The sequence below is a fragment of the Perca fluviatilis genome, chromosome 21 (genome assembly GCF_010015445.1).
Source record: "Perca fluviatilis chromosome 21, GENO_Pfluv_1.0, whole genome shotgun sequence".
In the NCBI taxonomy this organism is placed as follows: domain Eukaryota; kingdom Metazoa; phylum Chordata; class Actinopteri; order Perciformes; family Percidae; genus Perca; species Perca fluviatilis.
The window spans coordinates 3,840,096-3,856,403 of record NC_053132.1 but is presented as its reverse complement, the minus strand read 5'-3'; the positions used below and the strand labels follow the sequence as shown (position 1 = coordinate 3,856,403).

The following is a 16,308-nucleotide window of genomic DNA, read 5'->3' as shown; positions in this document are numbered from 1 at the left end:
CCTACCATTCTTGAGGTGATCTTGGTCAACTCTGAACATGTGAAGTGTTTTGATTTTTCTGCCACTCCGCAATGTACCTTATGTTATTTAATGATGTAATGCATTACATGAGCCTGCAAGAATGGAGATGGTCTGAGTCAATGTAACCCAAGGTTGATAATTGAACTTGAAGCACACATTAAGATGGGCTAATTGCCATGTATTGGATTATGCATGGCCTCTGAGATCAGCACTTTATACACACATGCCCAGTCAGAAACACAGCGAGACCGACCAATGCACTAAAGGCCTAAGCTGAAGGCCGCCCACACATTATTGTATACCCAGTTTAATATGTAGCTTCATTTTAAACAATATATGTAGTAGGTGGCCCCTAATATCTCTCTATCAGTTAAAGGGTCTTTGGCTTATAAAACGTTGAAGACCCCTGCTCTAGAAAAACACTGCTGTTCACTAGAGTACCTCGTAGTGCTCATGTGGAACCAGTTTCCAGTTTTGCTAGGGAGGCAGACGCCTTCTCACCATTTAAGAGTAAGCTTAAAACTCGACTAGCAGAAATAACAAGTCACAAATTGACATATTTATTCACTCATTGCAAGAAAGATTAACTGTAGTTTGGATTAACTAATCCAAAATGGCAATGGATACATCGGTAACCAGTAGTTGGCTCATAGTGTCAGATTTAATAATGTCTAAGTCAGGTAATGTCACTTTAAAAAACACACACAACTGAGACACTGATCTGTGTCTGTTTGACCAATCAGCAGCTGTTAAGATATAAGAGGGATAATTGTTTCCATGTATGTAAAGTAGGAAATCATAAATCCTCCACTTCTGTTAGCTCTGTAAGATTCACCAGAACAGCCTCCATACATAACTGTACTGTACCCTTCCATTATACAACCTTTGGACAGTCAGCTTTTTCAATTAAAGCCATCACTCAATAGAATATTCCAGACAACATAAAGACCTGTAGTTCCATCAGAAGCTTCACATTCCAATTAAAACATTATTTAAAAACCATTCAACTCTGCAACCACGTGGGTGTGCGCTCTATCAACTGAGCCACCCGGGCGCCCCCAACTATTGTCTTCTAACAGGCGATTTAGAGTCTCTTCCTTTAGATACAACAGGCTTAAGAAATCAGTCTATCCTGTTGCTAAACCAAAATCAATGTGCTGCCAATTAAGATCTGGATCCAAAGATATCTCAAAACGTCTTTCTGTCTTCATCTTTGTACGTTATGTGTAATTGTTGCCTAGCTTTGTGTGTAGTTTTCTTTTACTTCGTCTTTTGAGTGGAGCTGCTCGGGAACGCGGGTGAACTGACAAAGTTGTATCGTCGTCATCGTTGAATTCAATTTGCAAATTAGTGTGCCAAAGATTTTAAAATCTTGTCTTAAAATCGTAATAAATAGTTAACAGTTAATATACACTTAAACATTACTTACAGAGAACAGGAACGCCTGTATTTGTTTGTCTTAATTTATTTTTCGCCATGATAAAATGTTTCTTTTCTTTATGTTTTATAAAGTAACAACAACAACAAAACATTCCTAGAATGAGTACAGAATGCAAATGGGATATTGCTACTGCCAGGGGTCTATAATAAACTTGGGAGATAAACCAGTAGAGTTTGGAAATCTGGTCTCTTGTGCCTCTAGTGGTGTGCAGAACTTTAAGGTGGGTGTGGTGACTTTAGCACAATAGTGGTGTCTTTCTCTTATTTATCTTTTTATTTATCAATCATCGTGTCTGTTGGCATCAGGAAGGAAAGTTAACTCCCATTTGACATAACACCTGGGGGACTTAAAAGAAAAAAAGTTGTCATATCTAGGAGGTGTTCACACGCAAAGGTGATCTGCCAAGATTCCAGGTTTGCAGCAGGCATGTCAGAGGGAGGGGTCCCAGGTTTTCTGACAGGATATAAGGACTCTCACAGCATCAGATCATCACATTGGAACCTCCTGTTGGAAGCCAAGAAGACTCTCGCACAACTCATCTGATCTACACAACTTCACCAGGTGAGATCAAACTGGGCGTAAAAGACAGAAGGTGAAAAACAGATATACAGTATATATTTAGACTTTTACTGAACTGTGTCAGGCTGTCAATGTCAGACTAGACTCTACAAAGAAATACTGTATTTCTAATCCCCATAGACTGTAACACTTTGTCTCTTAACTTTGTCGTCTTGTGTGTGTAAAGGAGAGAGTTGACTCCCAGTGTTTGAAACTCTTAACACTCGTACTACTTTACAGTGTACATGAAGTACTGAAGGCTGTGTTCACTTTCCTAACAGGTTGGAGAAATGGCCTCAGGTAACATGAACGTTGCTGCCCTGGGTCGACCTTTCACCCTGGGAATGCTCTATGATGCTCGGACAGATAATCTGATCCCAGGTAAGTGTTGATTACATTATTATTACAAATTTAAAGGAACTCTGACATCATTTCATTAAGTGGTTACACTATTTTAACCTCACCTCTTTAATATTCATATGCACTATTAAAATAATTAGCAAATGCTTTGTAATTCTACAATGTACAATAGTTGTGACCATTTATTAGTTAAATATATTAAGGATGTAGGATAAATTGTTGGTATATTATCCTGCGATGAAAATGAAAAATGTAATTTTAATTACTGTTGCAGAATTTTAACCCAAAATTATCTGTGGAGGCGTTTTTACAATATCCTGGACTAGGGTTGCCCCATTTTCTTATACTGCACTGTAACTGTTATTCTTGTATTTTATACATCTCTTATTCTATATTTGCTGTTTTAACTGCTCCTTGATGTTTAGTATAAAGCACATTCAGTTGCCTTGGTGCTAAAATGTTCTGTACAAATAATGCTGCCTTGCCTATGAAACCCGACTCTGGTCCAAATTAGTTTTTAGTGAGATTAGCAGAGCAGAAAACATAGTTTTGGTGTCTTGATTGTGTGTGCAGTCTTCAAACTCTTTCTTCCTCCTCTCCTGTGCTCTCAGGTTTAAGGTGATTGTTGTCATGAGAGCGGGACAGAGCTCTGTCGCCGGCTGCATGCATGCATGCACAAACTCTCTCTCTGTTAAAGTAGATAAGCTAACATGGGCTCGAAGAACAAAGAAACAGGCACTTAAAGGCTAGCCTACTCGCTAACATTAATTATCTTGTCTTCTCTCACTGTGATTTGAATTTAAAACACACACACACACATACACACACACACACACACACACACACACACACACACACACACACATACACACATAGGAGTTAATTGAGTGTTTCCTAATAATATTGACTAGAGGAAGCATAAATAAGGTGAATAGAATTGGTCGAAGCACTGAGCCTTGTGGAACGCCATGGCTAACTTTAGCGTGTCTGGAGGAATCTTCGTTAACATTAACACATTGAGATTAATCAGATAAATAGGGCTTAAACCAGCTTAATGCCAACTAAGTGTTCCAGTCTCTGTATCCGGATGGTATGGTCAATAGTGTTGAATGCAGCACTAAGATCTAGTAAGACAAGTACGAGAGTCCTTTGTCTGCAGCAGTTAAAAGGTCATTAGTCATTTTCACCAGTGCTGTCTCTGTGCTATGATGCTTTCTAAATCCTGACTGAAAGTCCTCAAATAAACTGTTGCTATGTAGAAAGTCACATAAGTGATTAGCAACAACCTTCTCAAGGATCTTGGAGAGAAAGGGGAGATTAGATATAGGTCTATAGTTTGGTAAGACATCAGGATCGAGGGTGTTTTTTTTTAGAAGAGGTTTTTATCACAGCTACTTTAAATGACTGTGGTACATAACCTGTTAATAAAGACATATTGATCATATCTAGTAATGAAGTGTAAACCACGGGTAACGCTTCTTTGAGTAGCCTCGTTGGGATGGGGTCTAACAGACCGGTAGATGGCTTATCCGAAGAGATCTTTAACATTAATTTTTGAAGGTCTATAGGATAAAAGCAGTCTAAGTATATGTCAGGTCTTCTCATCTTTCTAGCAGTCCTGCGTTTAAAGGTGAACCGTTAGGAGTTGAGGGCAAAAGGTGATGAATTTTATCTCTAATGGTTATAATATTATCATTAAAGAAGCTCATGAAGTAGTCACTACTCAGAGCTAGTGTTGACGAACTGACCGAAGAGCCGGTTAATTAACCCGACTGAACCGGGAGAATCGAGTGCCATACGTCAATGAACCGACTCACTCCTGTTATTGTTTTTTATCTCATTCGTGCCGTTGTGTGTAGCTGGTATTCTTCTGCTACTGTGTGTGTAGTAATCTAGCTAATTTGCGCCTCCACTGGAGTGGTGGTAGAATCAATCATGAAATGGGCTACCTAGACAACGCAGCAGGCTACTAAACAAGACCGAGGCTGAATGTGACCGTGCAACCGGCAGCTCGAGTCTAATGTAATCCAGCGGTGTCTTGGTTCTCAGCAAGTTTGAGTTATTACCAAATCTTATTTTTGATGCATCTTAGATGATTGTGTTCATGGCAATTCACACATTATCGATGGGGAAGTACATCACATACAAATACATGTTATCTTGGTAGTTATGTTAAGTTTGATGTTGATACATGATAGGTAGGCTGTCACGAGGACACCGCGCACCAGGCTACTGAACAAGACCGTAAGGACCGTAACCAAGGGTACTGCATGAGTCTATATTCAAACAGGTGTCTAGGTTCTCGGCAAGCTTGAGTTATCTACCTATCCCAGAAGCCTTTTTTTTTTAATCGTGCATCTTAGATGATTGTGTACATAGAAATTCATAGGCCACATTATCAATAGATATCACATTTAAATACACCTCATTTTATCTTGGTAGTTATGTTAAAGTTAAATGTGTGTTACATGGTAGGTAGGCCATCATGAGGAGACCGCGCACCAGGCTACTGAACGAGACCGTAACCGTGCCTAATGCATGAGTCTGTAATCAAACGTGTGTCTAGGTTCTCGGCAAGTTTGACTTAGCAGCCTTTATGTCTCGTGCATTTTAGAATTGTGTTCATGGAATATCATAGGCTACATTACCAAGGGGAAAGTACTATATCACATACAAATACACGTAATGTTATCTTGGTAGTAATGTTAAGTTAAATGTTAGAAGTGAATGTTGTTACATGGTAATAATGAGGAGGAGACCGCGCACCAGGCTTTTTTTTTACTTTAACGGGTAGTGGTCTTTGTTAACCTCTGTTTGTCAGAATGACCATAACTCAACAGTGGCTGCAGTCTCTTTTTATAGAGTAGACAAATAAAACTTTACATTAATGCTCTGGCCTGATAAATTACATTTTACACTATAACGTTACATGTAACAGCATGACAGTTATGCCTTACAAAATATGCCAAGTGGGCAAACTTTGAAGGCTCTACCACGGCTCTACCAACTTAAGTATATCAGAATACACTAACTCGTCTTTTTGTATTTGTATGTCTTACTGTCTGTTTCTGGACCGTGTGTGTCTGTAATAAAAGCTTTGATTGATTGATTAACAAAGCGGACCAGGACAAGTTATGTTGTTTAAACTAACCATCAAAAGGTTACACTAGCAATGTTAGTTATCTATAATGTTTTACATGTATAAGGCTGTACGGCTGCAGGCAGCCACTGACGAGTTATGGTCATTCTGACAAACAGAGGTTAACAAAGACCACTACACGTTAAAGTAAAAAAACTTGAGCTGGACACTAAAATTAGTGTAAAAACAACAGCTAGTGTGAAGCTAACGTTAGTTAATGCTAACCTTTGTGCTAGCGATGCTTCATGTCCAGCTGTCCACGTATTTTCCCTTTAATCAATCAATCAATCAAAACTTTATTTATAGAGCACTTTTCATACATAACATGTAGCACAAAGTGCTTTACAATAAAAAAACAATAGTCCCCCCATCACATAAAATACATCCCCAGACACCTACAGACACACACACACCGACAACATCCACAGACACTGTCTCATACACACAATAAAGCTAACATGTCGCTGGGCACAGAAAAGCTGAATTAAACAGGTGGGTCTTGAGCCTGCTCTTAAAAATCTGCAGACTGCAGACTGTTCCACAGACGAGGGCCGTAGTACTGAAACGACGCTTCTCTGTGAGTGTGTCCTGACCTTGGGAATAGTCAAAAGGCCAGTACCAGAGGACCTCAGGGTTCGTGAAGGCTCATATGGTAAAAGCAGTTCAACTAGATAAGAAGGCCCAACACCATTAAGACATTGAAAAACTAACAAAAGCACCTTAAAATCGATCCTGAAACACACAGGGAGCCAATGCAGTGATCTTAAAACCGGTGTAATATGTGCCCTCCTTCTGGTCCTCGTCAGCACACGAGCGGCTGAGTTCTGTAACAGTTGAAGTGGAGAGATACTCTTTTTGGGGAGACCAGAAAGCAGGGCATTACAATAATCAATGCGACTGGTGATAAAAGCATGCATCAGCATCTCTTTATGTGTTAATGACAAAAAAAATGCCACTGCGGGGATAATGTCCCAAAGTATCTATTCAAAAAGGCTAATATCTTTCACATGTCTTACCTGTGGGCTGCGCCAGCATGTTGCCTTGGCGGAGCGGACGCTATGGTGACTGCAGAGTGAATACTGTGGTGCTACATTCAAAGTCATACATGGAAGGGGGAGAAGTCATTGTTCCTGCCGAACTGCACAATCTGGCACAGTTTATTGCTCTTATAGTGTAATTGATACCATGTGTTGTCCAAAACAATTTCTTAAATGGATCTTTGTCACTGGCATCAGTTTGTTAAGTAAAAATCACATGTATATAGTGGATAGAAAGCATTCAGTCATAGTTCTCACAGTAACACCATTTCCTGAAGGCAACATGACAGTCTTCTGCCTTCTTTGTAAGGCTGTCACTCATAATGCCACACCCCTCTGAGTTGAAGCCACGCCCCCTACGCAAAATCAGGGCCTAAAGTCTGAAACCGAAAAAAAAAGATTTGAAACCGAAAAAAAAAGATTTGAAGGCGTCAAAAAAATAAGTTTTGAATCTGAAAACATGAAATGTGGAACTCAAAACAAATATAAAAGTGAAAAATGAAAATTTATAATTTATTCAAAATAAATCCAGAATTGAATCTATATTTTATTCAAACTGAAAAAAAAATTGGTACACTTATTTTAAGTTTGAATACATGGTTTTATTTTTACCAAGTTTTGACCAAAACTTAAATTTTCAATTTCAAGCTTTATTTTTTCAACTATATATATATATATTTTTCAAATGAACAAAACATTTGGCCCTGATTTAGCTCCATATACTACAAGCTCAAACACTGAGCCACAAAACACAAGGGGTTACCCTTGTGTTTTGTGTAACACATCACTGAATCATATTAAATCAAATCAAAGTGAAGCATGTCAGTCCTGACACAAACACTGAAATAGAGAAATGCAGCCTTAAGTTTTTGTAGGAACAGCAATAGCAAATTGAAGGCATAAAGATATTGGGCCTGTTGTATCAGAAATTCTTAATGCGTGTGGGCCTAATAATTTTATAACATTACGGTAGGATCATTAAAAATACCTAGGCTAAGTAGGCTTTACACAGGTGTAAAAACACACAATTATCTTCAATAATTTTTATAAACTTCCAGTTGAACTATTACTGAACAGTTGATAAATCATGCCAATTTACTGCACGGCGGCAGCAGAATAATAATAAACCAGCATTATTATAACAGTCATAACACCAAAAAGAAATCCTCATCTCCAAAACGTCTAGCAGGAAAAGTGTGAGCCCGAGGCTGGCAGCACTGAGTTGATGTTGATGTTCCCTCTGTCTATGGGTGCTGCTAGCTTGGTTTACAAGGTTAGCTCCCTCGTCGTCTGTTGCTAGCAGGGTCGCTACTTCATTCACTTTTTCTGCCTCCGGTCTTTTACTCTTTTTAGCTTGTGGTTGATCTATAAAGAAATCCAAAATGCGCTTTTGTGCCATGGCTAGCTAACTTCTGTAATGTTGACCAGCCGGGAAAGTTTCCACAACTATCTTCAAATTTTGAGCATTAAACTATAAAATAGAATATATGTGTTTTGGAGGAGTCGTGATATTTTGAGAAAGATAAAGTTATAATAATCAATATATTTCAGAAAATAATCTACCTGCACCATAGTCTGCTGTGCATTACGTGATTGCTCTGCTGAGACGGTAGATCTCAGACCTTCTGACGGACACAGAGCCCCGTTTGGGTCTCTGGGGTCTGTTTCACAAAAGCAGAATATATAAATCCAGGATAACTGATAAAGCGAGGCTTGACCTAGTCTAATCTGTGCATCCTGGCTTGGTGCGTTTCACGAAGGCCAAACCAGGCTGAGGAGGAGCGACTAGGTCGAGCCAGGCTGAAGTAATTCAGATAGATGCGCGTCCACGGCTTTCCTCAAAAGACCGCAAGGTCGATCACAGATTTACTGATGCCAAAATGGAGAATACGCATTGTGCATACTTTATACAGAGTGAGCAGAAGCTTCTTGTGGAAGTATGACAACGGGAAACACATTATTTGTTTAAAAAGAAAAGAAACACGGCCGCTGTAATGAAACAGCGAGAGAAAGAGAGGCAGATGATCACGGACCGACTGAATGTGTAATTGTAGCCTAAATATATACATTAACTGACCACGGCTCTGAATTGAAGCCGTCATAATCATTCCATTCAAGGTTTAGGCTACTAATCATTTTCACAAATTAACAGTTGTACTCTTTGCCTTAAAAGTAAGCAGAAGATAATGTTACTCAGGAAATTTACAATGAAGATCAATTTTCTACAACGCTAGAATATGATGCGTAAATATCTCTTTCACTCTGTTTTCCCTCTCTCTCTCATGGGCTAAAATATAAGTTTCCTAAGTCATATTAACTTCCACTGCTCGCTTTTAATGCAAAGTGTACAACTGTTCGTTTTGCACAATGACAGTGACTCATTGAATGGTTTCAGTTAAAAGCAGTATTTCATAAATTTTCATAAATATATATTTTAGACTATCATTCAGTTGGTCCACTATTATCTGCCACGCGCTTTTCTCTCGTTTTCTTTTATTTTTAGAGGATAGAGGCAGAGTTTCCTTCTCTAAATATTATATGCCTTGCTCCCTGTATATATGGACATAGAAAATAAAGACACTGAAGAAATTGGACTCTAAAATCTAGAAACTATGAAGATAATTAAGTGATAAATTCCATGCACACTTACATTAATGGAACAGAGTGATATTCATCAGTTATTTCCCCCCAAATATAAGGTCAAAAACCATTGAGGTGTCCTCTCCCTGTTGTTACATGAATGTACAGTAGCCTACATCACTAGATAGTTACTGGTCCAGTGAACTAAGACTATCATTTGGGAGGATTGTACAATGAGGATATGTTCTTAAAATTGTACAATCCTCCCCAAATTATTTCCCTAGTTTACTGGACAACATAAATTGTGCGCTAAAATGCAAAATACAATGTACATGGAAGTGGAACAAACATGATCCTTATTATTAAAGAATTAAAAAAAAAATTAATCAACTAAAATATTTCAAGGTGCATTGGTCAACTATAGAAATGTACAGCATTGTATGTGTTGCCCTTAGTAACAGACTTCATTTAAAACACATTTGAAATGTTATCAGCCTTTTCTAATTATCTCAACAACTGCCATAATATATTCATCAAACTTCTAACAACAATATGAACAGCAGTCTTCATACAGCAATATAACAGTAACAATGACTGTCACATGAATAATTATTAATAAAAAAATAATGGTCACAACTTGAAATAATAACAGTACTTAAAATAAACAGCAAAATGCACCTGTTGTATTTTAATCCAGGCTGATAATGACAATAGGGTAAAACCACTGCTGGGTGATCAGAAAAGGCTCCAGGATTAAATAAATCCTGGCTGCTAGCCTGGTCGGGAGCAGGCTAGCTGTACAAAATAAATCTCCATGGTGATTTATGTGCCTCCGCTTTCGTGAAACCGAATCAAGGCTTAATTCATCCAGGATAACTGGGAAATCCCGGCTTAATCCCTTATCTTGGTTTTGTGAAACAGGCCCCTGGTCTCTGAATGAGCGAACGTTAAGGGAAGTGTTTGTACGCTCCTCTATGCTATAAATCTCACCCAGATACAATAGAGCTATTTTCTGATTGGCTATTGTGTAGCCCCTTTCCTTTTTTTTGATTGGCTGATAAGTGGCAGGCTCGACTAACCCTGCGTTCGTGGACCTCGGAAAAACGTTTTTCCGAGTGAAAACGTCACCATTCGCGTACCGTCCTGTGGGAATCAGAGGTCGGAAACTCGGGCTGGATTTTGATACCCGAGTTTCCCAGTTGTGACGCATTGTTGACAACTGATGTTTGATGGAGGCGACTTTGGTTCACTGAACATATTTTAATGACAATAAACTGTTTATTGTGGACAAATGCCTCTTCCAAGAAACATACACAGACATAATATGTTTCAAATTATTCATAAATAGGCCCACGTATAAAAAAAGAAAACACATTTTCCGTGTCCTTTCCCGGTGGTTGTCCTGCAGATAACACAAACAAACACCTGGCGATGTGCTGTTTGGATGCTCGCATAAGAAAACAGCAGAAAATCTTTTGTTATTGTGGCCTCCATGTTTTCACACACCTGATGCTCTCGGCTACGGCCAACCGTTGGTGGCAGTAATGCAAAAAGTTGTTATGCAAAACGCCAATATAACAGAAGAAGAACACGCATCCCGACCATGTGAACGCTACCAGTCGGAAAAACAACGTAACCACGGGGGCGGTGCCTGTTATTCCGAGGTGGCATGAACGCAGAACAAGAACTCCAGGGTAGACGCGCTTGATTCCTGCCGGTTCCATAGAGAGCCGAAGTCACGCCCATGACCTTCTGACAGACACAGAGCCCCGTTTGGGTCTCTGGTCTCTGAATGAGGCAAATAGTTTAGCTGGAGAAGAAACTGAACGCTGGAAAACGGAAACTACAGAAATGCACGGAGCACAAACGCAACACATCTACCGCAGCATGATCACAGCTGAGCGCGTCCATAAACCTGAAGCTGCGCTGCATTTTACAGAAAGAGTGGACACAAGCAGGTCTGCTTCAGAGCTCCGTGTGTCTGAGTCTGAACCCTAGACTGGAAAAGTCACGTCACAGGAACCCCAAACTAAATCAGTAGTATTGCGCTCCTAAACAACGTGTTGATGGCATCAATGTATTACACTGATTTGGCTACGATTCCTCCGAAAACTTCACCCGGATTTGCTCCATAGACAGTATGCTTTCCTCACATAGAGACGGTTGCTAGGTGAGGGTGATGGATAGCAACAAATACAGCATGGTCGGACCCCGCACGTAGCTACCCGTTCTATTCGCCTCGGAAAAATAAACTGGACAAAGTTACATTAGGGGCTGAAGACCTGGCGAAATCGGCTGACTCCGCTCCTGGTGTAGCTAAACCGGGACATTTTAGCGTCCCGACAGGCTTTTGTCGGGACTCGGAACAAACAATTGAAAATTGGGACTGTCCCGGTCAAACCGGGACGTCTGGTCACCATAATTTAAAACCACTAATAATTCATTGTGATGTTAAATCAAACTAAGTCCCACACATACATATGCTCATTTTTTTCCCTTTAGTCTTTGCTATTAACATTCATCAACTATAAAATTAGAAAATTGTGTTTTTAAATAAAGATGCATGGAAAACAAGATAAGTAAGTAGATTATTTTTTGTTTTTCACAACAAATCAAGTCAAAACAAATGCAAATAAGTCAAACGTAAGCATAAAACACAATGTTTTCATTATTGGTATATTTATTGTACAAATTATCATGTCGGCTATAGCATGCAGCGTGCAGCAAGCGTCCGGAGTCTTCAGCAGATTTTTTTAAACGTTATTACGGTGTATAACTTACTAGAACAAAACAGAGCTACGCGCTGTTGTTGTCGACAAAACCACTGATTAAATTTATGTACATTGAAGTGATACTGGAGTTAAAGATCAGCTGATCGCTGTCTGATTCTCTGATATGAATGCCTTCATTGCATTGTGGGAAATCAGCGTTGCATGTCCAGCTTGGCTCATATCGTGTTCTGTCTTAAAAGCAAAGCTATACAGCTCCTCTGCTGCAGCCCGACTGGCAGAGAGAAACGTGCTGTGATCAGGGAATCTGTGTGTAGGCATCGCATCCGTGGGCCCGTCACGGAATTTTTGGTGATTCCGTGAAACTGTCGCAGATTTTGAGTTAAGGGGCCGTGTTCATTTCACTGAATTCTGTGAGACCAGGTTGGAGACAATAAGCTTACCGTAAACATCAGCACCTCAACCAACATACAAAGGGTAGTATTGTTCTCTGTTCAGTCACAGAGTGTAATTGCACATGTTGTCCTCTGATAGGTCTCGGCCATCATCAAAATAATTTTGCTACTTTATCAGATGACTGATGTTTTCTAATTTCTATAGGTTTGACATTGTGGGATGATAAAACTCTACAAGGCAAGATAAGTGAAAGCTCTCAGCGAACCAGTAAGTCTCATATTTCGACATCTGACTCCACTGAATCCAAGTGCAAGCTGCTGGATGTTGAAGTTTCTCTGAAGGCCAGTGTCCTGGGTGGACTGATTGAATTTGGAGGATCTGCCAAGTATCTGAATGATCAGAAGAAATTCTACAATCAGAGCAGAGTGACGTGTCAGTACAAAACTACCACCAACTTCAAGCAGTTAATGATTGAACAACTAACCATGGAAACCCAACAGATGGATGTCATTGAGAAGAGCTCAGCAACACATGTAGTCACAGGCATCCTTTATGGGGCAAATGCTTTCTTTGTGTTTGACAGTGAGAAGGTAGAGGCCAGCAGCGTTCAGGACATCCAGGTCAGCATGGAAGCTGCGGTAAATTTGTTACTCGTTAAAGCTGAGGCAAAAACTAAGGTACAGCTGACTGAAGAACAAAAAACCCTGACTAAGAATTTATCCTGCACATTCTATGGAGACTATATTCTTGATAGAAACCCTGCAACATTTGAAGATGCAGTGAAGGCCTACGAACAACTCCCACATCTACTGGGAGAAAAAGGAGAGAAGGCTGTTCCAGTGAAGATCTGGCTGATGCCGCTGAAGAATTTCCACTCCGAAGGTGCTGAGCTGATGAGAGAGATCAAGGACCATCTAGTGAGTAAGGCGGAGTATGTTCTAGATGATTTAAAGGAAAAAGAAATAAGATGCAACGATTCTCTGGAAGAGAAAGTGGTGGGGCAGTTTCCTTTGATTCGAGAAGAGTTGAGCACTTTCCAAAAATTGTGTGGTAGTTATGCATCTAAACTCCAGCAGGCCTTGGCAAAGAAACTTCCCTCCATCCGTGAAGGAAAAGAAGATGAGAGCTCACTAGACCAACTCTTTGAAGACAGAGAGAAGTCACCATTCAGTCAGGAAAAACTAACCAAGTGGCTGGATCGTAAAGAGAGAGAAATCAACGTCATCAGATCCTGTGTAGATACCATGGAGGGAATAAAGATCGTCCCAAATCAGTCAGAGCTGGACAGACAGGTTCTTGCTGCAGGTGTAGAAGATGCTCTGTGCTTTGTTTTCACTTCAGTGGAAAGGGGTGATACCGACCTTGATGTGATGGCCGAATACTTGCACTTCCCTAAATTAGGAAGTACCAATGAAGATCCATGGTACTACACATCTGATGTTGTCAGGAAAATGAAAGAAAAAGCCAAAGCTTTCCATGAAATTTCCAAAGCACTGAAGAACAACAGTCAAATCCGTTTCCTCATAGCAGCCATTGCAAACAAGAAATACACAGGAGCAACCATCTACCATTACAAGGATGGCTGTCTGGTCAGTGAAGATTTTTCAAAGCCTGTCCTCCCTCCTTTGGAGACGATCACAGACAGAAGAGATCTGATCTGGTGTAAGTCTGTTTCCATGCTTTTTTGATTTAAATAACATGCTGTACTAATAACTCTCCTCCAGAAACCTGTTTAAACACCTTTTGTTTTGATCTCTCCATCAGATGCCTGTGATCTCAACCTGGACCCAAACACTGCACACTGCGACCTCACTCTGTCTCAGGGAAACAAGAAGGTAACACATGGAGAACAGCAGTCATATCCTGATCAGCCAGAGAGGTTTGTAAACGCATACCAGGTGTTGTGCAAAGAGAGCTTATCTGGGCAACATTACTGGGAGGTAGAGTGGAGACACAACAAATCTCTTATTGGTGTTGCTGTTGCATACAGGCATATTGAAAGAAAAGTAAACTACGTTGGTTTTTTCGGATCTAATGCTGCATCGTGTGCATTTATATATGACACTTTTAATCAAGGTTTAGGACTTTATGCAGAGACAAATGGTAAGAAGTTGTGGAACAGTCCTCTTCCCTCTGATGGCTGTAACAGAGTTGGGGTGTATCTGGACTGGCCTGCTGGCACTCTGTCCTTCTACAGAGTCTCCTCTAACACACTGAGGCACCTCTACACCTTTCACACCACATTCACTGAGCCTGTTTACCCAGGTATCAATGTCCATATTAAATACACCGAAGCGTACCTGTGTCCACTTGAATAGGAGTAATGACAAATACTTCTGAGATTCTTGGTCTGTCAATAGAATTATGGATTTACATTTAAAGTTTAAAGGGATACGCCACCGTTTGTTGAAATAGGGCTTATCACGGTCTCCCCTAGCTGTAGATAGGTGGGCCAATGCATTTTTTTGTGCATGCATTGTTTTAGTCCAGTGCAACACCAGCAGCATCGCCGCTAGTTAGCTTAGCGTAGTGAATGAAATCATATGTTGCCAGTTAGCATGTTGTGAGTAAAAGTGAGCCAACAAAAGACAAAAAAACAACCTAATTACTTGCACTGAGACAAAAAATGCGTTGGCCCACCTATCTACAGCCAGGGTAGACCATGATAAGAACTATTTCAACAAACGGTGGAGTATCCCTATAAACAACAACTGAACATCACATTTTATCTTGAACATGCTTCACAAATTTAAACGACATATTCAAACCCAGAGGGACCAGCACAATTGATAATGTAATCATCATTGTGTGTCTGTGTGTGTTTCTGTGTGTGTGTGTGTAATTTCATCAGTTCATGTTTTGATGCACAGCCGTTATTTAAAACTGGATTTGACTTCACAATTTATAATCAGTTTAAACTTTCATTGCTTACTACTTGATATTTAAGATACAGGGCTTATATCAAAACTCAGTTGCTTTGTCAACACTTGTATGTTGAAATATAACTCACAGCTTATGTAAAAAAATTGTTTCATTTAGCATTTTGTTCCTTTTCTTCTTTGTGAAGTTCTGTTTTTAAATCGTTCCCAGAATACAAGTTTTTCTGTTAAGGACACGTCTGTACTTCAACCTCGACTTTGGGTTCAGTTATTGACTACTGTATTGAGGAGAGAGATTATGTTAGATGTTACGTATATTATTGGTGTTTATACAGTTGAAGAAATGTATTTTCCTGTTAATCAGTTGATGTTGATTTGATACACAGCCTTTTTCTCAAACTGGTTAGTGCTTCACAATCAGTTTAAACTTTCATTGCTTGGTACATCACAGATAATTCTTTTCATTTGAACTTTCTGTTCTACTTCCTGATACTTAAAGAGAAAGAGCCTATATTGATTAACAAATGTATGTTGAAATATAACTCATAACTCATAGCTGATGTAAAAGATAAATGATTAACTTGTTTTGTTGAAATTATTATAATGTTGGTGATGAGACATAAATTAGCGATAGTGCATAATGTTTAATTTAGCATTTTGTTCATTTTCTTCTTAGTGCAGTATTTGTTTTTGTTTTTTAATAGTTGTCTTTTCAGAATACAAGAAATCATTTAGTTTTTCTGATAAGTCTGTACCTTAGCCTTAACTTTGGGTTTAATTAATGACTACTGTTTCAAAGGAGAGTCACTGTTAACACCATTTTTTTATGATGGATATTAAGCACGTTGTTGTTGATTATAGAGTTGATGAAATGTATTTTTCTGTTAATAAGTTGATATTGATTTGATGCACAGCCTTCTTCTTAAAGGAACACACCGACTTATTGGGAATTTGTCTTATTCACCGTAACCCCCAGAGTTAGACAAGTCGATACATACCCTTCTCATCTCCATGCGTGCTGTAAGGCTGTCTGACGGCTCCAGCGGCATCAGGCCATCACAGAACAGGCAGGTGAATGGTTCCAACTAGCCTACTGCTCCGAATAAGTGACAAAATAACTCCAACATGTTCCTATTTACATGTTGTGATTTATAGTAGTCGCGTAGTA

General features: G+C 39.5%; 1 protein-coding gene across 1 annotated transcript; it reads left to right on the top strand.

Moving 5' to 3' along the window:
- The first annotated feature begins 1,828 nt into the window (after window positions 1-1,828).
- Window positions 1,829-14,684, top strand: LOC120550574 (stonustoxin subunit alpha-like). The gene is made up of 4 exons (XM_039787171.1): window positions 1,829-2,023; window positions 2,302-2,401; window positions 12,466-13,923; window positions 14,026-14,684. Exons 2-4 carry the CDS (start codon window positions 2,311-2,313, stop codon window positions 14,577-14,579), a joined length of 2,103 nt encoding a protein of 700 aa, XP_039643105.1. The 5' UTR covers window positions 1,829-2,023; window positions 2,302-2,310; the 3' UTR covers window positions 14,580-14,684.
- The last annotated feature ends 1,624 nt before the right edge of the window (window positions 14,685-16,308 follow it).

Coding starts and splice junctions, on each gene's coding strand:
- LOC120550574 (XM_039787171.1), top strand. CDS start 2,311: ATGGCCTCAGGTAACATGAACGTTGCTGCCCTGGGTCGACCTTTCACC. Junction 2,402..12,465: donor GACAGATAATCTGATCCCAG/GTAAGTGTTGAT, acceptor TAATTTCTATAG/GTTTGACATTGTGGGATGAT. Junction 13,924..14,025: donor CAGAAGAGATCTGATCTGGT/GTAAGTCTGTTT, acceptor TCTCTCCATCAG/ATGCCTGTGATCTCAACCTG.